Source organism: Fundulus heteroclitus, unplaced genomic scaffold (genome assembly GCF_011125445.2).
Source record: "Fundulus heteroclitus isolate FHET01 unplaced genomic scaffold, MU-UCD_Fhet_4.1 scaffold_62, whole genome shotgun sequence".
In the NCBI taxonomy this organism is placed as follows: domain Eukaryota; kingdom Metazoa; phylum Chordata; class Actinopteri; order Cyprinodontiformes; family Fundulidae; genus Fundulus; species Fundulus heteroclitus.
This window is the reverse complement of record NW_023397055.1, coordinates 1,929,809-1,950,758: the sequence shown is the minus strand read 5'-3', so window position 1 is coordinate 1,950,758 and position 20,950 is coordinate 1,929,809. Positions and strand designations below refer to the sequence as shown.

General features: G+C 44.3%; 1 protein-coding gene across 1 annotated transcript in view; it reads right to left on the bottom strand.

The window, feature by feature from the left end:
- Positions 1 to 20,585, bottom strand: part of LOC118561363 (coxsackievirus and adenovirus receptor homolog) — a 40,153-nt gene extending 19,568 nt beyond the window's left edge. Inside the window, exon 1 of the mRNA XM_036133418.1 lies at positions 20,355 to 20,585. Coding sequence (XP_035989311.1) covers positions 20,355 to 20,418 — 64 coding nt within the window. The 5' untranslated portion in view covers positions 20,419 to 20,585. The remainder of the gene's footprint in view (positions 1 to 20,354) is intronic.
- Positions 20,586 to 20,950: the final 365 nt, after the last annotated feature.

Here is a 20,950-nt window from a genome sequence, read left to right as displayed (position 1 = left end):
GAAGGCACTCTACCCTTTTCCGGTTCAAGACCATGGTCTCGGATTTGGAGGCACTGATTTTCATCCCGGCCGCTTCGCACTCGGCTGCGAACCGCTCTAGTGAGAGCTGTAGATCACGCCCTGATGAAGCCAATAGGACCACGTCATCCGCGAATAGCAGAGACTCAATCCTAAGGCCACCAAAACGGATCCCCTCAACACCTTGGCTGCGCCTAGAAATTCTGTCCATAAAAGTTATGAACAGAATCGGTGACAAAGGGCAACCTTGGCGGAGTCCAACTCTCACCGGAAACGAGTCCGAATTACTGCCGGCAATGCGGACCAGACTCTAACACCGGTCGTACAGAGACCTGACAGCCCTTATTAAAGGGCCCGGTATTCCATACTCCCGGGGTACCCACCACAGGATCCCTCAGGGGAGACGGTCGAATGCCTTCTCCAGATCCACAAAGCACATGTAGACTGGTTGGGCAAACTCCCATGCCCCCTCCAGAATCCTGCTGAGGGTATAGAGCTGGTCCAGTGTTCCACGGCCAGGACGAAAACCACACTGCTCTTCCTGAATCCGAGATTCGACTATTCGACGGACCCTCCTTTCCAGAACCCCTGAATAGACCTTACCAGGGTAGTTGAGACACTGTAGTCCTATTGTGGAAATTTGTATTGATGTATGTAACTCTGATCATATACTGTTGGATGCACCTGCATAACTTTCCCGTGTAAAAGAAGCTCACATGCTTACAGATTTTCTGTGTTTGCACATCCAAAGACACAGAAAGGAGCTCAGTTAGATATGAACTGCATTGTACAACTGGCTGCACTCTACTCAAGATTAATCCCACTATCTATGTTAACCCAGAATGTTTAAAAGTTTAGTGTGTCATGATCTCCGCCCTGATGCTGGTCTGATTACTCACACAACACACCTGATCAGCTCCACGCTGTTTCTCATCACCACTCATCCACCTTCTTCGGTCAGTATATACCCAGTCCTCAGACCAGACATCAGTGCCAGATTATTTCAAGCCCTGTGGTGAGACTTACTCCAGCGCTTGTTTTCTTGACTTTCTGGTTGGCTGATTCATGACCTGTATCTGCCTCTTGACCTCGAAGCTTGCCTTGTCCTGACCTGCCTGTCTGCTATACCTGATCTCTACCTGACCCGACTACCTGCCTTTACAGCCTGTCCCTTACCCATTCTGATTGTAAGCTACCCATTACCGAACATGGAACTGTGCCCGACCCGGTCTTGGATTTCCCTTTTGCTCTTCAATGGACCTCTGATCACCTGGCGCTGATCCTGGACCTCGCCCCGGCCTACGGTTTCTGGTTTGCCCTCCGGATCTTCCAGCCTGTTACAGTCTCCACTGTTCTGACCCGGTGCCTGTCCCTTGACCACCGTACTACTGCCAAAGCCCCGCTCTGGGACTTCCTGAGTGTTTACGCGCAGTCTGCTCAGTTGCCAGCCGGCTCGAGTCGAGACTAGGGGTTTCCCCAAAGACTGAGAATCCCGAGAAGGTTAGTGACCACGACGTTCGTGACATTTGCACTTCACAAGATTTACGTGATCATACCAGCTGTCTCTACCAGAGGTCCTGGCCGCAGACGCTGACGTAACCTGTGGTGGTTTTGCTTTAAATAAACAGCTAAACATTTACTCGCTGTGTCTGGTTTGAATACTGGGTCCTGCATCTTCTGTTCATTACAGAATAATCTTGTAAGTCCTGAACGGGGGAGCGAGGCAGTGTCACGGGCGGCTCTTGGCCTTGTTAATGAGGCTGCTTCTCTGCAGATGACACTCTGCAGTCTGCTCTTATCCTTGCCGGTGGCACCAGCTTGCCAGGTTTTAATGGAGGAGGTGAGGATGGACTCAATGATAAAGGAGTAAAACTGCACCATCATTGTTCTTGGCAAGTGGAATTTCTTCAGCTGTTGTACATCCTCGGCTGGGCTTTCTTGGTGAGGGAGTTGATGTTCAGCTCCCACATTAGGTCCTGGGAGATGATAGTTCCCAGGAAGCAGAGAGACTCCCAAGTGTCAATTGTGGAGTGACAGAGGGTGATGGGGGTAGTTGGGGCTCAGTTCCTCCTAAAGTCCACAACCCTCTCCACTGTTTTTACAGTGTTTAGCTCCAGGTTGTTCTCCCTGCACCAGGTCACCAGATGGTCAGCCTCCCACCTGTAGGCAGGCTCGTCACCATCAGAAATAAGGCCAATGAGAGTGGTGTCGTCCACAAACTTCAGGAGCTTGACAGACTGATGACTGGAGGAGCAGCTGTTGGTGTACAGGGAGACGAGCAGCGGAGAAAGAACACAGCCCTGGGGGGAACCAGTGCTGATGAGCTGTGAGTCGGAGACATGTTTTCCCAGCTTCACGTGCTGCTTCCTGTCTGACAGGAAGTCTGTAATCCACCTGCAGGTGGAGTCAGGCACATTCAGCTGGGAGAGCTTCTCCTGAAGCAGAGCTAGGATGACTGTGTTGAAGGCAGAGCTGAAATCCACAAACAGGATCCTGGCGTAGGTTCCTGCAGAGTCCAGGTCCTGGAGGATGTGGTGAAGGGCCAAGTCGACAGCGTTGTCTGCAGACCTGTTGACTCTGTAGGCAAACTGTAAGGGGTCAGTGATCTCTTTTAGGTGTGAAAGCACAAGGCGCTCAAAGGACTTCATAACCACAGAGGTCAGGGTGACGGGTCTAAAGTCATTAAGTCCTGTGGATAAGCGTTGGTCGTTTATGGGGGGGGGGGGGGGGGGGGGGGGGGGGCCTTTAGGCTTGTAATTTGTTATGTGTCTAAAGCCGGGCTTACACTGTACGAGTTTTTGCCCTTTTCGGGCCGATTCTTCAGTCGTGCAAGCATTTTTTGAATCGGGCCGAATTTCAGCTTGATCGTACAGGGGGGGAGGAGGGGCGACTGGCTTCTCACGACTACCTCCAGATCAGGAATCGGACGGTCGGTTGAAAATCAAACATGTTTGATATTCAGTCGGCCGTTGTGAGGTTTTCATGAGCACATCCTACTGTTAAAGCAGAGTTACGAGGGGGCGCACTCCCCTACTCTCCGTTCCCGCCAGGGGAGGGAGGGGAGCGGGCGTCCCCAAAGCGACCTCCGCCCGGCCCTGGACCCGCGGGGCCCAGACGTCGGCTCGCGGTGGGGTTGGGGAGGGCGAGCGTTCCGGTCCGCGCGACGTGCTGGCCATCTGTTTCCGTACCCAGGGTACCCTGCCATGTCGCACGGCCGCCTGGGTGTCTCGTCTTTTCTTACTCCCCTCCGTTCCCCCCGACGCCCGGTGCCAGCGAATACCCAACTCTCCCCCCTCTTCTGGAGGGGGCACGACGTACAGTGTGAGCACTCCGGTCGCGTCCGAGCATCGCGCCGTACAGTGTAAGAACACAGATCGTGAGAGGTGAACTTTTAAACCCCGCGGTTCCGCTGCACAGTTTGATACGTATATAAGTACCACGACTGAAAAACTCGTACAGTGTATTGTGCAGGGAATGCACGTTGGACAGGATTATGCCCGGTAGCGGTGAGCGAAGTCCGCGCTGGCGATGACGCATGAGCGCACCAGAATGGCAGAACGAATCAAGCATCTGTCATTGTTATCGGGCGGTCTCACAGGAACTGGTGCGCGTTTTCAGCCCTGTTCTACCTTGTCGGTAAGCTACACGTGGACTGTTGTCACTCAGGCAGGGGGGCAGGTCTTTGATAGAATGCATCATACACTTTCACCTGGTGTCATCAGACAGTCGCTGGAATTGGGGGGGGGGGGGGTACGGGTGCTCGAACCCATGCAGCTGGGAAGGACACATTTATCCAGGGAGTTGCGGCTTCAAAGACATCAACTAAACTTATGTCTGTATTTTGGGGGTGATTGTGACCGTAATAGGAGCTGCCCATTAAAAGGCCAGACTCAGTAGAGGGAGGGACGTGGTTAAAGAAACAACCCCAAGATAGACTGGAAAAAGGTTGAGGGATTGTATTGGTCTCCTAATTGTTCCGAGTTAAGCTTACGCTCTACTCAGTCCCAGCAGATTCCTGATCACGAGGTAGAGGAGGTATATCCAGACTTTTCCAGAGTGCCGGCTTAAAGGAGAAGTCCAGTCAAAATCAGAATTCAAACTGCTGCAAGTAATTTAAATATAAAATTATTACATACTGTTCAATAAATGATAAGCTTTTTAATTATGAGGGATTTTCATTTGAAGGTCCTTTTATGAGGGCATCTTGGTGAAGAACAGTACTGCCACCTCCCAGTTTGTGACGTCAGGTCGCGGTATCGACTGTAGAGCAAGTCCCAATGCCCTATCTGTCCCCTTGTATATAAATATCCGGGGGGTGGGCTGTGTCGGGCACCCCATTCAGCGCTCCCAGTTTTAAACACACTTGAGAACAACATGCAACAACAACATTTGAGCGGGCGTAGGGAGGATCCTCCGAGTTTGGGGCCTGGAGGTGGAGCGGGCCGCCAGGTCCAGGGTTTTGGCGGGGGGCTGCTGTAGGGAGCGAGCGGCTTGCCGGGTCTAGGGCTGACGCCTCTGCTCTCCCCAGAAAGGAGTTGGGGGAGGGGTGGCTAGGGGGTTTATTAGGTATTTAGGGGGTGAGGGGGGTTCTGGTTGGGTGGCCCCCCTCCCTGGGGGGCCTGATCCGGGGGGCGTCTGGTCCAGGGGTGGGACCGGGGGTCGGGTACAGGCAGGCGGATAGTTGGATTGTGGTTGAAATTCTCCCTGCAGGAATCACAATAAAACTATTTGCATGCATAAATCAAGCGGAGCACTACGGTGAATGCTGATTGCTCCACTTGTGAAAGCAAAATCTGTCGAGCTCTATTTGGCATTAAGACATCAATTCTTATTGCCACATTGCTAGACAGGACACTGGCGGGGGGGGGGGCTTAATACCATGTCTATCTTAAACAAAGATAGACATGGTATTAAGCATTTTAATTTAAATTAATCCTAATTTTACATTTTAGAGACATAGAAAGACAACAAATAAGCACTAGAATCGTTCAAGTTGAAGAAGGCGCCCATCTGGTGGTGCGCATAACCGTCAAAGGCAAAGCTTTCTTAGTTTCTTGGTCGTAGGCTCTCATCGCTTGGGGATTTTAAATCCCCAAATCTTCTGAATGAAAAGATGGGCGCGTCATTGCGTGGACTTGTTGTTGATTTTTATAATAAACAGATTTCCCTTTCACACAACATTATGAATAACCTCAGAGTTTAAGAAAAGTATTTGCAATTTCAACAATACTTTTACTCAGTTAAACATTTATTTAAGTGCATTATGCATAGGAACTGGTCACAGTGATTGTAAGATGTTGAAAAACATTTATTCACAGTTTTTGGGACTTAAAAACACTAAGTCCCACTAAGTGTGGGACTTAGCACACTAAGTGCTGCTGTTAGGGTTGAACTGCCATCCTTCCAGACTTCCATAGGCCATTGACAATTTTAGTGAAAAGTAACTTAAAATTATCCTTAAAAGACAAAATTTTGAAAAATCAAAGGGCTTATTTAACGCCTTTAGAACATATTTTGTATTTGGCCACAAAATCAAAAAAAGTAGAATGATCTTTTAAGCTATAAGACCATTTTTAAGATGCCAATACGTGTAGCATATAGCTCAGTGGCGTGTAGCCTAGCCACCGCATTTCTACCATAATATAAAACCGACATAAAATAAACGACTCACCATCGAGTAGTTGCAAGAAAAACACCCAATGGAATCCTTCGTCTGGGTTAATTGGACTTGATTCAACAATATCCTTCAGTAACTTAGGAAAAACGGCAGCACTAGCTCTTACTAGAACTAGTAGCAAACAAGATGGAGGAGTTCACCTCTGACCCGGGACTGCTAGTTGTCGGCTCTGAATAATACACAGCACCACTCGTGGACAATATAGGAACTGCAGGTTTTCAATTGAACGAAGTATGTTTTTTTTCAGTAATCATTGTTGAATGATGATAATTTGGCCCCTGCGTTTTACACCCCTGCCCTACACCATATGATTGTGATTGTGGTCTAAAACCAGGTGTTTTAGTTTCATTGTCCAACCCCTGCAGATGACTTATTTTCAAGCCTTGATTTCTGTCATGAGGACATAATGCAGTGTTGTGCTGGCAGCCATCCCAACTAATAAAAATAAGATTTAAAGTTAAAATAGTACATTTTAGGAGTAAAATAAATACAATTAGTGTGTTTAAGGACAAGTTTGGTACCTGCATTAAGGATAATTTTAAAAGGTACATGTCATTTCCAGACTAAAAAACATTTAAATAGATGTTCTAATTCATTGAATACGACTGGATATTTAAACAGAAAATAATTCTTAAAATAATACTTATTTTAACCCAAAGGAAAATTAAATGTTGGGTAAAAATGTAATAATCTGAAATTGCCAGAGCGGGATTCGAATCCACAACCTCTTGACTGGGAGTCAAACATTTAACCAACTGTACCAAAGACCAGCGATAAACACAGCTCTGAATTATGGAGATGTCAACTGTGTTTAAGAGCTCCTAAACCGTTTGATGTTGAGGCATGAAACTTTCAGACATAACTGTCCCGTCCGTGTTTTTAAATATATACAAGGCGTAGTCTCTGCAAAGGTGCAAACTCCGTATTTCGATCTGAGACGCAGCTAATGAGGTGATTTCCAACAGCCGACAGTCAAGGGGAAAACTTTGTGTCTGCACAGCTGCAAACTCTTGTGGGACGCTGCAGAGCTCCAAACTCTGTATTGTGCCTGCTAATGAGCTAATTGCCAACAGCCGACAGGAGAAGGTCTGCATCGAAGCAGTATGGAAAACTGGTGGTCTTAAAACATGAATAAATACTTCAATGTAGCATGAAAAAATGAAATATGTGAATAAAAAAGTTGAAGGCATGAGGTGAACTGTATTGATTTAAATTGAAATACAGTTGTTTAAAGCCAAAAGCAAATGAACTATTGAGTATAAATGTAATTATCTGAAATTGGCACAGCTTGGACTCGAACCTCGGATCTTCTGCTTGGCAGCCAAAAACCTAACCCACTCGACCAAAACACCAGTGCCGTGCTCAGCTGTGCATTGAGAGGTCAACTGTGTTGAAAAAGTGGTTTGAAGAAGTGGTTTTTGGTGAATTTTGTCACTACGGTATCTCTAAATTGCATGAAGTACAAAAAGCACATTTTGCGGCGTCAAGACGCACGTTTTGATATAGACCCTACGAGTCGGGCTGTATTAACGGTGACGGATGAATAAAAAACCCCTTATTGGGTGCATAGTATAAGGCCTCCGCCATGCATTTTCAATGCATAGGCGGGCGTACAGTTTATGGGTTAGGTTCTGCAATGTTATGAGTATAAAACTCATGTTTAGAACCAATCCAGGGTTCCCACACCTTGGTGAAAATCAAATTCAAGGACCTTTCAATGACTTTCCAGGACCAATTTCCTCAAATTCAAGAACCACACGTGGCGTCATTTACCTACTGTGACCGCTGAATAGGTTATCATATTTTAATACAATGCAAATTCAATAAAAGACTAAACGGCATAGAAGTTGTTGGGTCAGAAGCAATGCAAGAAAGTGGACTTAATTTATAGCCTACATTGATATTGATCATATTCATAGCCTACATTTATATCCACAGTAAATGGCTATGCCATACTACATTACATATAAGATGTACATTAGCCTACCGTTTCAGGGAATTTTATGGAAAAAAGTGCAGCATTCAGATGTTCAGAATTATATCAATTTGTTTCACTTTCATCTTTGATTAAGCTAGTTTTTGACTTATGTTTAAAGTGCCACGGTTGCCAGAAAGCTGTGCAGAGATATATTTAAATCATTCTCAGGCTTTTGTTACCTTTGTTAAAGGCACAATTTCAGTGCATTTTACAAACCCTCCTCCTTTACCCGGGTTTGAGACCGGCAAAATGAACCATAAAGAGACACTATGGCGGAGTTACAAATTTTTTCTTTTCAACTTTTTTTTTAACATTTTCTTTTTTTCCTCTTGTGGTCCACTAAGGAGCCTACAAATCACGGTAAAACATGAACATGTGGCTGTGTGAATCAAATGCCGTTATGTATTTAAGATAAAATATTTCAAAATCAGTTATTTATGATCAACCTGCGCCGTCAATCCCGGCGCATGCGCGCTTCGTTTGCAGTCTGGACGCTGAGGGTAAACATGCTGTGGCTCCTGCAGTAGCGGGAGAATGGGGTTGGGACGGGGGAGGCGCCCCACGGCAGCAACTGCCGCTGGAGGACAAGAGTATGAACGATACGTGCTTACACTTAAGAGTGTCCAAAAGTCGCTAGATTTGTCGCTAGTCGCTTTTTTGAAAAAGAGTCGCTGGAGGGGTCTGAAAAGTCGCTAAATATAGCGACAAAGTCGCTGAGTTGGCAACACTGCGTGAATGTAACCTATTGGACGCACGTAGGCCTAAACCGTAGACTACCAACTAACGAAGAAGAGCGAACGTACTTTTGCAAATTACAAGTCTGCAGAATCAACATAATTTTCAAATATCGTGTGGTAGTAAAAGTCATCCGTGTGAACTTTCAACCCCACAAAGTAATTCAAGGACTTTCAAGGACAAGGTGTTTTTTTTGGCTGTTTTCAAGAACTTTCAAGGGCCTTGAATTTATTTTTTCAGATTCACAAACTTTCAAAGATTTCAAGGACCCGTGGGAACCCTGCCAATCTCTGCTCAAAATGGGGATCTGCACCGCCTAATCTACTTTTAGCAGTTATCATATAGGACATTTTTTGACCAATCTGTATAATCTGACCCAATCTGTATGATCTGATTGATTTTGACTTAGTAAAGTGCCTTGAGATGACATGTTTCATGAATTGCCGCTATATAAATAAAGATGAAAGTGGTGCCACCGCTATGGACAAGGGCAGACTGCAGCGTGTCATCCGGTCTACAGAGAAGGTGATTAGCTGCAATCTTCCATCTCTCCAGGACCTGTACGCCTCCAGGACTCTGAGGCGAGTAGGGAAGATTGTGGCTGATCCCTCGCACCCCAGTCACAGACTATTTCAGTCACTTCCCTCTGGCAGGAGGCTGCGGTCCATCAGTTTTTTCCCATCTGCTACCAGCCTTATGAACAAGGCCAAGAGCCGCCCATGAAACTGGACACTGTCCATCTCCCCCGTTCAGGACTTACAAGCTTCTGCGTTACATTGAGGCACAGTCTGCTGAGTGTATACAGCTTCCGTGTATACATCCTTCTTACTACTTATTTTACTGTATTCTTATTTTTTTGTGTGCACCATCAATACCAAGTCAAATTCCTTGTACGTGCAAACCTACTTGGTGATTAAACTTGATTCTGATTCTGATTGACTTGAATCATCTGTTATTGCAACCGTAAACTGCAGAAAATATGGGGCAGAGCGGCTCATTCTGAGTTTATTCTCTGCTGCTGTCAGGATGAGCTGCAGTGCGTTATGAGGCGGAGGGATATTTCGGCGTCACTTAGTTTAGAGCCAAAACAAGCCACTTCACTTTCAGAAACAAGCCCCAAAAAAAACTGCAACCCACAACTCATTAAATTTACGAGTGACTTTAGAAAAAAATAAGACCAAAGTTGTATAAAACAAGTGGGCTTCGCAACAGTGAGCATTCTTTCTACTCTGCCCCTCTGGTTGAGTAAACAAATATTCCCACAAATTCTACATAATAAAAAAAGAAAAACCTACCGAAAAGTCTCACTCTCATGTCATCTTGAAGACATTATTCTTCCAAATGTTGGCTACAGACGACGTGTTTTCTCTCTGGCCAGAAGCACGAAGGCAAATCCTCTCTCTCTTCACGTTGTTAATCCAACAAAACAGCCCGTGGTGGATGATAAATGGGAAAGGTGAAAAAGCGAATGTTTTTTCCACTTTTACCCAATGTATTGAAACATCCAACGTGCACGTGGACATTGTTGCTTCAACAATAGCTCTCGCGAATTTCAATGGTGAAGTCCTCTCGAAACCCGAAAATAATTGTTGCTGATCACAGCTGTGAACAACAGCTCCTATTGAGTTTGCTTGTAAAGTGCAGAGAACTGCCCTCGGCTCACCGTGATGTTACGTCACAGGATATGATGTCAGGCGGCCATTACTGCCCAAATATGGGCAAATATGCCCCCATACACAGTGATCCAGACGACAATTTATGATTTTACTTACTTGTTGATTAGCGCTAACTTCATCAAATCACCACATATTAGTTTTAGTTAAAGCTAATGATCCACTGATTTTTCCTTGTTGACCGGACTTCCCCTTTAAGGAAGTTTTTAATAAGTGTAAGGCCACAGTGTTACCTCCTTACCGCCCATACAATTGCTGCTAATATTTGTTGCCCAGATCTATGCCTATGACTTAGTGCGTATCAGAGAGGGGGATGAGTGGAAAACCATGTTAAACACCCTTACCAAACCACTACGAGTATTTAGTTATGTCATTTGGTTTAAGCAATGCACCAGTGTTTTTTCAGACCCTAGAAAATTAGGTTCTTAGGGATATGGTTGGGCAATTTGTGTTCATCTACCTTGATATTATTATTTACTCCAAGGACTTGGAGACCCACAAGCAGTGTCCAAAATTAACTTCCTGATTCACCGGCCAAGTTGGCCGGTAGATGTAAAAATCAACTGGCCAGGCATATTTTTACCGGCCAAAATATTAATCCTCACCAGACCTCTCAATTTTTACCAAAGATTAAGAGTGAGATTATGTTAATTTGGGGGGGGGGGGGGGGTTGGGGGCGTGGCTGACTGGACCCTGTAAAAGAAATCTTTGTTTCCTACCCTTGATAGGAAAATATTAGTTTATTATAAAAAGGCACAATATGAATTATCAGATTCACATCCAGGCAATACGAAAACACTACAGATTATCAATATTCTATCCATGAGGCAGAGTTTAATAAAGCCTATGGTCCAACATTTTTCCCTTAGCTGCAACACTTAAAGTCTAACTCTTGGACTGAAAAAAAATCCTGAAAACCGTTGAATAACTTCCAGAACAAGGTAAACTTTGAATATTCATGTATCAAAAGTGTTCAAATTAAGTTTAAATATGAAATATTGCGCATTTTTTACACCAATTATGGCATTCGGCGTTTGAGTGCTGCCTTCGTTTACAATCGGCCATTTCCGACGTGTGACGTCAGTTCAAGAACACCAAGAATGCGCGAAGCGAACTTGCATAGAAACACACAGGCGTTTACGTTGTACAACCGGTACGGCGAACATGGATATATATGGATGTTTTCCAGTATCTTCTTTCACACACCAAATCTGCTGATCCACGTCTACTTTAAGCAAGCGCTTTAAAAAAAAAAAAAAAAAAAAGTCCAAAATAAAATGCCTTGTAGGTGTGTAGTTGGTGGCTGTAGTGTCGCTTATAGACCAGTTCACTGCTATTGTTTTCATCCGGGTTTTTCGCGCATGCGCGCCGGACTGGAAGGCAGAAGGCGAACACATAGCGGGCACAAACAGAGGAAACTGACGAGTTCTCGACGTAATTTTCTTCTTTGGATAACGTATCACAAGATCGTTTCAAGAGTAACTTGATGGTTGATGGTATCAGATTGCCAGATCCACACAGCAAAAGTCTAAAGGAACGGAGCGAGTCTGTGAAATGCTGGCCAAGGGTTCCGTACCGCGACATATACAGCTGCCTTATAAACACGGCAGGCAGTACACACGAGAGAGCACGAAAGTATGAAACCACTGGACGGCTACAATTATTTTATATCGGGACATAGACACGAGCAACCCCCGCGACCCCATGAGGGATTAAGCGGGTCAGAAAATGGATGGATGGATGTTCAGACATGTTTGTGTAACAGCATTAAGCGGAGTCTGACACACAGCGCCTCAGCAGAGAGGAAGACCCGCCCGGGTGGTTAAAACAAACATTGTTCACTAAGAGTTATTTCGGTGTTTTTGTCCTATTAATCCTTTTCACAGACTCATGTCAGAGGACTTGCATACATTGTACATCTACGTATATAAAAAAAAAAAAAATAGCCGTAGTTGGTGGCTGTAGTGCAGACCGCGGTGAAGTTGGCTTGACATTGGATATTCAAGCTCCGCGGAGTCAGCGGGATCTAGCTCACGGTTGATCCGGTTAAGGGACTCCGATTTCGGCCAGCGTCTCTCAGCTGCTCCCTCCTCCCATACACGGTGGGACCGTCAACATATCTGATTTGATTTTTGTTTCTCAAGAGTTCTCCGCTGACTCCGCGGAGCTTGAATGTCCATGTCAAGCCAACTTCACCGCGGTCTAGTGCAGGCCAGAAAGTAGCGCTACATACTTGGCCGGTGGATCAAAAGGTCCGAAAGAAATGGGATAAATTCGTAAAAGAAACGCGAAAGGACTGAATTGCCTGCAGTGAGAAAAGTGTTTTATGCAATTCACACTTCACGAGCGAGGATTTTGAGGGGTACTTACAATGGAGCAAGGGCTCTATGTAGGGCTGGACGATATAGAAAAAAAGCTTATCAATAACAAAAAAAATGCATATTGTTCGATATCGATAATTATTGAAAATATTTAAAACCATATTTTATGTGCAGCTCTGCCTGGACATTGTATGATATTGCTAAATGATTTAATTTTAATAAAGAACACAAACACAGAATTCCAATTAAATCTTTATTTAACCAACTTTTTTAACCATAACAGAATATTTTTTAAGAAAAATAACTTAAGAGACCTGAGTTGTGTTATTAAATAAAGACTTTATTATTAAATAAAGACCGAAATAAATATACCAAATAAATAAATAAAATAGCCAATTTAGGTGGGAATAGTTCACTAATTACTTCTCAAGTTTCATAATTGAGAGGCTGACGCAGGTCCGAGGTTGTGGCGTGTAAGGACACAGACTGCAGCTCATTTTGCACTGATTCACGGCACTCGTTGCACAATTTAGGGAGCGCTGTTAGAGAAAAACTTGCATACCGGAAATTTATATCGCAGACTTTATACCTCGCGGAGTGGCGAGTAATTGTTTGAAGCCAGGTTTTTTTAAAGGCATACTATGCAACATTTTTCAGTTAATTAATGTGTTCCATACCGTTTTGGATGATTAAATGAGTCATTTCAGGTCGAACAAAGGTTTTCTAGGCCGCCCTGGGGGTCTGTGGGGGAAATACCGCACTTGCAATTGCAAGAGCCCTCGGCCCGCACACACAGAAGTCTCGCTTTACGGTGAGAACTCCATGTGTTTTTGCCCTGCCATTCACTATATGCACGCGCGAAAGCAACAACAAAGAACCGCGTGTTAACGTCAAATAAACATGCAAGCGTATCGAGTTTTATTATTATTATTATATTTTATATTATTATTATGTTGGTGAGACGCTACCGCGGCTGCGGCTGCGGCTTGGCGAGGCGGTGGCGGTAGTGTCTCGCCAACATAAAAAAAAAAATAATAATAATTTTAAAAAAACTGGCGCGGCGGCCGCCGCCTCGCCAAGATACCGCTGCGGGAAGCTTGATGTTCATACCTTCACTGTGTTAGTCATTGTTTGTACTGCCGTTTTTTCCACTTTTCGTTGCGTTCGCCTGTCTGCTAAGCTCAAAACAACCGCGCCTGGCTTGATGGAGAAACCAGAACAGCTGAGCATCTTTACGACAGTGCACTTTTAGTTTCGCCCTCTGGGGGGAGCCTCGCTGGAAAATCAACCCCGGTTGCATAGTATACCTTTAACTGCAGACAACAGCAGCATGCCCGCGGTGTCGCGCGGGGCTGCACAGTTCGCGCAGCAGCGGCGTGCGGAGTGAGCGGCTGAGCGGCTTACGTGATGAATACTGGTAGGTTGCGTTACCAGATTTTGTTTTTACCGGTTCTTTGCAAGTTTTACAAATCACTGTGGTTTATTTCTGTCAGACTGGCGAACTAGTAAAACCCCGTTTTGGGACCGTTTCCTCCGCCGCTACTTGCTGCGACATATTCACGTGCTCTGTGTTGTGGTTTGAGAGGGCGGCACTTTGTGACGGCGTGCCTGGGTCCGCGATTATGATTGGTCGAGAGGAAGTAGTGAACTAAGATGATAGGCCGAAAGGAAGGAAGAAAATTGTTTCTATCGAACTTTTATCGACCCTATTTTTTTCCTATCGCGCCACACGTCTATCGATCGATATATATTGTTATTGAATTATTGTCCAGCCCTAGCTCTATGTCTTGGGCAGCGTTAGATATAGTCTCCTCAGGTTCACCTTGTTCAAACTCCGTTTCTTCGTATATATATTCGGTTTCGGGGTCGCCGATGCTTGAGGTGGAGTTTGTAGATGTATCAGACATTTTTTTTTTATTATTTTTTTGTACCTAGAGTACGAGTTATTAATTAAATGTAATAAATCGGTAGCGAAAGTCGTAGTGTTAGCAGCCGGATGCACGGTACTAGTTCTGTTTGTGACGTCACATTCCGAAACTGCCCGATTGAAGAATGTTCGGGCTCTTTCACTTATACAGTGTTGTGCCAGTTCAGACGTGACAGAAAGCGGACATCAATTCGGGACGTAACGGACTACGTTACCCATGATGCAATGTGGTCAAAATGGCCACCAACTCCCATCACGCAACACGGCAAAATGGCCGCCGATCAAGATAAGGTTGCTATGGTGATGGCTATAAAAGCCGATCACACACGAAAATCTTCCTTCTTCCCTGGCTTTTAGCCAACCCGAGGAGACACACACACAGCTGATTCCGTTGGGGTGATTCCCCGCCACGTGTTCGATTGCTCGCTGGACCGAGATTTTTCGACGCAACGGTTATTCCCTGCTTTATAACAGGAGGTCGACTTAAATAAGTACTTTTAAATTCCCTCTGATCAAAAGACTGAGAGACGCCGTATCTCCCAGTGATCGAAGAGGACCCCGCTTTGTCTGGCCAACAAAGCGACTGTTGAACCCGGAGGAAGAAACGAAGGAGCTTCTCCCCCGTCCCGCCGCAGCCTGCGGAAAACTGCGCTCGTCAAGACGCGTCCAGAAAGCCGCAACACTCGGAGCGCTCCAAATCCAGCCCCGAGGCACCTCAAAGTAACGGGGTTTTTCCCCTTTTATTTCTGTTTCACCAACAGGGTGTTTAGAAGTGCCTGGGCAGGCGTAGAACTTTGTAGGTGTTGGTTAATGCTTTTATTCCACGACGAAGTTGGAATTATTTTGCTGAACATTTTCTTTGTATGTGCATGCATTTTACAATTGATTTGCTGTGTTTGATTTGTGATTCATCAATAACCCCGCCGTGGGTTACTGCTTCATTTATTTTCATCTTTTCCCCTGCTTTCCCCCCCTCTCTCTTTCCGCTCTTCTTATCGATTTAATCTTTTGTCCGAGCAAGTCGCGGGCTTTGCTTTAAACTCCCAGTTAGCTGCCCCCTCTCGAAGCGAGGCATTACCCCATCAGCGTAAGCGTGGTTACGTCATTAGGACCTCCCCTCATACGTCATCGTAGCAGCCATCTTGGGAGGGTGACGTATATCTGAACTGTAGGTAGCTTAGCTGAACTAGCTTTGTGTAAGACATCAAAGCGTCCAGTGAGATTCCCGAAGCTGTTCTGTCTATCAAGGCTGATACGTGAAATGCCGGTGTTTCGAGGGCGGTGTTAAACAACTTTGAGTTAAGTTAAGATCTGCTAACCGCTCATTTTAATCCATTGTTTATTTTTGTTTTGTTCTTTATTTCCACATATATATTTTGCATGTTTTAGTTTAGTAATGAGTAAGAATTCCAAAGTTGTTTGAATCAGAGAATTACTGTAACAGGGAATTGCTTTTGGTTCAATAAAACCAACGACTGCGGAATAGACATTGTTTTGTGTTCAGTCCAATTCACAGTTACATGGTTATTCAGAAATCAGAGCTAACCTCCTTTGGAGTTAACATCTGACATTAATACAGAGACAATATCATTGGATGGTGATAAGGAATAAGGATTTAAACTCTAATTGCAGTTACATTGGGGTTCTCACAGCCTGCTGGATAAACCTGGTCGGTTAACAGTCCGACCTGATCATTTATTCCAGCATACATGAGTTCATAACAGCAAATTAACTAATACATTAGTGGTATAAATACTTATAAGCTTATAGCTAACATCACCACCATTTGAACTATATTTGTTATAGCGGAATTTTGAGTTGAATGATTTATTATTTAAATTATAATACCAAATTATAATTAATAATAATAATAATAAGCATATTCAACCAGCTTATGGCATAACAACAGCAAGTTTTATCGAAATTACTTCCAAACGGCGCACATAATTCACATATAATATACATTTCTTTACTCTGGTGACTATTTGAATGCATCTGCGTAAAAATACATTCAGTCCAAGAGTTAGACTTTAAAGCACGCACGGGTTCACGCTTCGTCTTTACGCATGATCCAGCTGCTGGATAAACAGTGGGGAAAATGCATAATATTAAACATAGTGATTCACGTTTTGAAGGCTGGCCGCTGATTAAAGCACCTGGCTCCAAGAGGGCGGGGGGCGCAGTAAGAGTGGTGAAGCACAGAGACACAGCGCACGTAGTTAAAAAAATGCAGAATAAATAAGAACAAAACTTATAAACAGACTAATTGGCGTTTTAGACTGCATTTGGTTAGCAGATTTGTTTTCTGATCCAGCGTGCAGCCCTGACTGGTTCTGAATGAAGGCGTCATCTGGGAGCCGTTCTCCCCCATGCTTCCTGCTCCACAGAAGACGGGTCTAGACTGAGCTCTGGGTGGACAGAGCTGTGAACGGGTCATCCGCAGCCCAGATGGGCTTTGTTATTTTTAATTTTTTTGGTAAAAACATTTACTCGCCATGTGGCAGCTAGCCCTCTGAAATTCACTCGCCAAACGGGAAAATTACTTGCATTTGGCGACTGGCGAGTGTTAATTTCGGACCATGGTTGTAACATTCAGTTTAATCAACAGCTGTTGCTTACAAAATTGTAAAATAAAAATAAATTAATGAGGTCTTCTTACGCTGTTTTGTGTTGTTTTAAACGACACAACTTTTGTCACTTAAGCCTGACAAATAAAAGTAAGCCGCCAAACACAGGATTCCAACACATAGTGTGTATTTATGATTTTACATTGCTGAAAAAGGAGGATGGCTGATAGCAGGGCACAAAAATTAAGACTTTCTCAAAAGACGAGAGTGTAGACTTCCTGTTAAATCCTGTTGTAATACAACATGACAGTTTACTGGATTAAGGACCTTTCTAGTATACTACATGCTATCACAGGCACGCCCGCCGACAGGGGGGGACAAACGGGTCAGTTGTCCCGGGCCCACGACAGAAGGGGGGCCCAAAACGGACCCTCTGATCATTAAAATGGTCAGTGTCAGTCAGCGCGCGCGCTAACTGCAGCAGCAGTCTGTGTGTCAAGGCTCTCTGCTGCTCCCCCTCCCCTCTCGTACATGGCTCAGTGGCACCAGCCAATCAGCACGCAGGCTCAGCCTGGCCCGCCCACTCAGCTTCTCTTCACTCAACACACAAACAACCACGCGGCTCCTGTTCAGACTGGGAGGAGGGGAATAAGCGGCGTTTGGCTTTAATACCGTACATGAAATCAAGCTGTATGTTTTGTAAAAAGCCGGTTAAATGCAGTGGAAACACAACAAATTTATCTAAGCACGTGAAAAACCATGAGCAAGCAGACGTCCAGAAACAGAAAAGGAGAAGAAACTTCTCTAATAGTTGGTTTTCAGGTGACGTCACGCTCACGTGACTACTCAGCGCGTCCGCCATATTGGGTGGCAGTCGTTTCGCACCGTTGACCTGCATTGTATGACGCCTTAGGCAGTATTGGAAGTGAACAATGGGGAAAACGTGTTTAATGGTTGGTTGCACGGCCCGTGGAGGTGGAGATCAACGCTCTTTCTATCGCCTACCAGCCGTAATAGTGAATCAGTGTGAAAAAACAAAACATCTATCTGAACAACGCCGTCACCTATGGCTGACACGGATATCCAGGTCCGATTTGGACGGTGTTAAGCTGGAATACGCCAGAGTCTGCGGTGCTCACTTTGTCACAGGTAATTAACTGTTAAGTATTTAAAACATGTAAGAAGAATATATTAATAATAGGGCTGGGCGTTATGACTTATTACTTTCCGCGGCTGTCATGTTGACTGCCTCCGCCGCCTCTACTGCCTATTACTACCGCATACTGTACTCCCTCTCTCAGCCGTGTTTTAATTTGATTAATTTCACCTTAACTTGATTTCAACCATGGTAAACCGTTGCTGTATTTTGGGCTGTAACAGCGCAACACATGATCGCCCTGGGAAAAACATAGAAACAGATTAATTTTCCACCGCTTTCCTGCCTGGAGGCGCAACCACGGAGAACAAGAGATAAGATAACAAAGAGTCGTCGGCTCGCTTGGATTGCGGCTGTAAGACGACCGAACATAACTTTCCACAGTATCCCGATGTCAATGAGAGTGTGTTCTAAACGTTTGAAACACATAGCAGCTAGTTAAAAGCACATTACATGCGTGAGTGGTTGTTAGCACTGACGGTTAGCATGTGCCAGAGCCCGTCTGAGCGCAGCTTACCTTTGAACGAGTTGCTGTGTTCCCACTGTTTGCTGGCTTTATGATCTGCAGCTCCTACCGGCGCCAATACGGTAAATACAACTTAATTTTGCACTGGTCATTGTTCTGCTTAAATAATTAAAGCCGCGAGCGGCGTCGATCGGCCTTGCAGCCAAGCGCCTTCGTGCACCGCCGGCCGTCAGCCACCGCAGAAGCATGCGACACATTTGCGTCGGATTGTTTACATTTTTACCATCTTATTAAAACTCACCCGTCCACGTATGATGGCGATTTCCTTGATGTACATAACCAGATGTGAACTGGTTGTGAGCCTCTAGATCCTTGTAAGCTCTCATTTCCTCAAGAGTGTGCAGAGGGTTTTCACCGAACACCAGGTAATGCACTATGTCGCCGTGCTCTACATTTGGCCGATCATCTGGATTACGGCTAAACAAGGCACCATGGAGGGCATAGGGGTCCATATGGTCGATCACGGAACATTTCCTCAGATATACGTCCTTATCTGGTCGCTCTAGCGTGCTGGCGTACTTATCCATTCGCGATACGATAATACGTGTACGACAACTAGAGATAAGGAAGTGTACCACCCAATATGGCGGACCGGAAGTTGGCCAGTGACGTCAGTGAAAACCCCCCATTGCCCCGACAGACTCACAGACTGACGTCACTGACTGAGGCGTTTCAGTCCTCCATGGAACATCCAGGTAGATCAGTGGTCATCTTCAGCAGCACTTAATGTTAACTTTCAAAGTAGATATTATCTATCATATGCTACTGGAGCCCACAGAGAAAATGTAATTAAGACATTTTAAGAACCTTTTAAGAAGTACATATATACTATTAAAAAGTTTTATTTAGCTAATCCTTTATTTATCTCACGACGGGGATATTTATAGGATTAAAGCAACAGGCAGGTGCACACAACACAGACAAAATTACATAAGGATTGAAAGATATATGAGGTGGATTAGGAAGAAAAAAAAACATAAAATTATTATTATTATTATTATTATTATTATTATTATTATTATTATTATTATATAATTGTAATAATAGAATAAAAATCACAAAACCCGAAAGATCAACAGTTTCATGATACATCAAGCTAAAATGTCAAAAGTATCTGTGAATGTTGTGCGTTTAATGGCAAAAAGGAAGCCTTTCTCAGAGATTCAGAGGGCAGAGAATTCCCAAAGTATCTAACATATTCTACTTCCTGCAATGGAAGGGAAAAAATTGTTAAGGACTGGCTAATATACAGCAGATCAAAAAAGGCCATATTCTGGCTGCAGTGCTGCTGTTCTCTGATGAAGAAAAGATCAACTAGTGCACTAAATTCAATAGATGGGTTGAAAATTACAGTATAAAATACAGAGATTCCCAGGGCATGAAGTATGCAGTTAAGTAGACTTTGTGTGTGTGTGGTGGCGGCAGGTATTAGGGGGGGGGGGGGGGGGGGGGGGGGGGAGAGAGAGAGACTGTGTTGTCCCGGGCCCTACCAAAGCTGTCAGCTGGCCTGATCACAGGTAACAATTTTTGAGAATTTGGAAACAGTTGCACTTTATTTCCCAAAGTTTTCGGGGAGGAGAGGAGAGAATGGATATCACAGGCGAACTCAATTTCGCAAAACACCGGAAAAGCCGAATCTGCGAATATCATTCTAACTTTACCGAAGTGGAGTACAAATACCAGGAAATAACTTCGTTATTTAAGCCATACAGAAAATAGTTTAAATCATCTTAAAAGAAAACTCATCGTTTCATTATCGTCCAAGAAAGAACTTACCAGCAGAAACACTGAGGGTGAAAACCAGCAGAAACACGAGTGCCGTAGCTAGAAAAGTTGACATTTCCTCTTTAACTTCATCAACGAGTTTAACGTTAACAATAAACTCTGTTGGATCTCTGTTGTAATTTAAACGGAAACTATGACTCTAATTTAGGCAAACTAAGAATTTCTAGCCGAGTTAAATTGAGGCGTCTCACTTTTCTTCAACAGATTCACGGAAGAAGGTGTAACACTAGTGATGACTTCTTCTTCTTCTTCTTCTTCTTCTTCTGTTGTGTTTTCTGGCAGTTTACATCCTGTGTGCATTACCGCCATCAACTGGACGGAGATGTAATTTAGAAATATATTTTCCTATATATCTTTATATCTTAATGAAACTAAATTATATCTATACTTACACACTCACACTTACATACACACTAAATCCTCCGAGCTAATTCTGTATCTTTTAAATATTTAATAAGTGCTTTAATTATTTTATCTGATTGATGCTTCCCTAATAAATCAGCCACCTTTACTGAACTCCCCAATACCCTTTCCAGTTCTTTCCTCTCTTTTATATATTTTCTACAATAAATCAAAACATGTTCTAC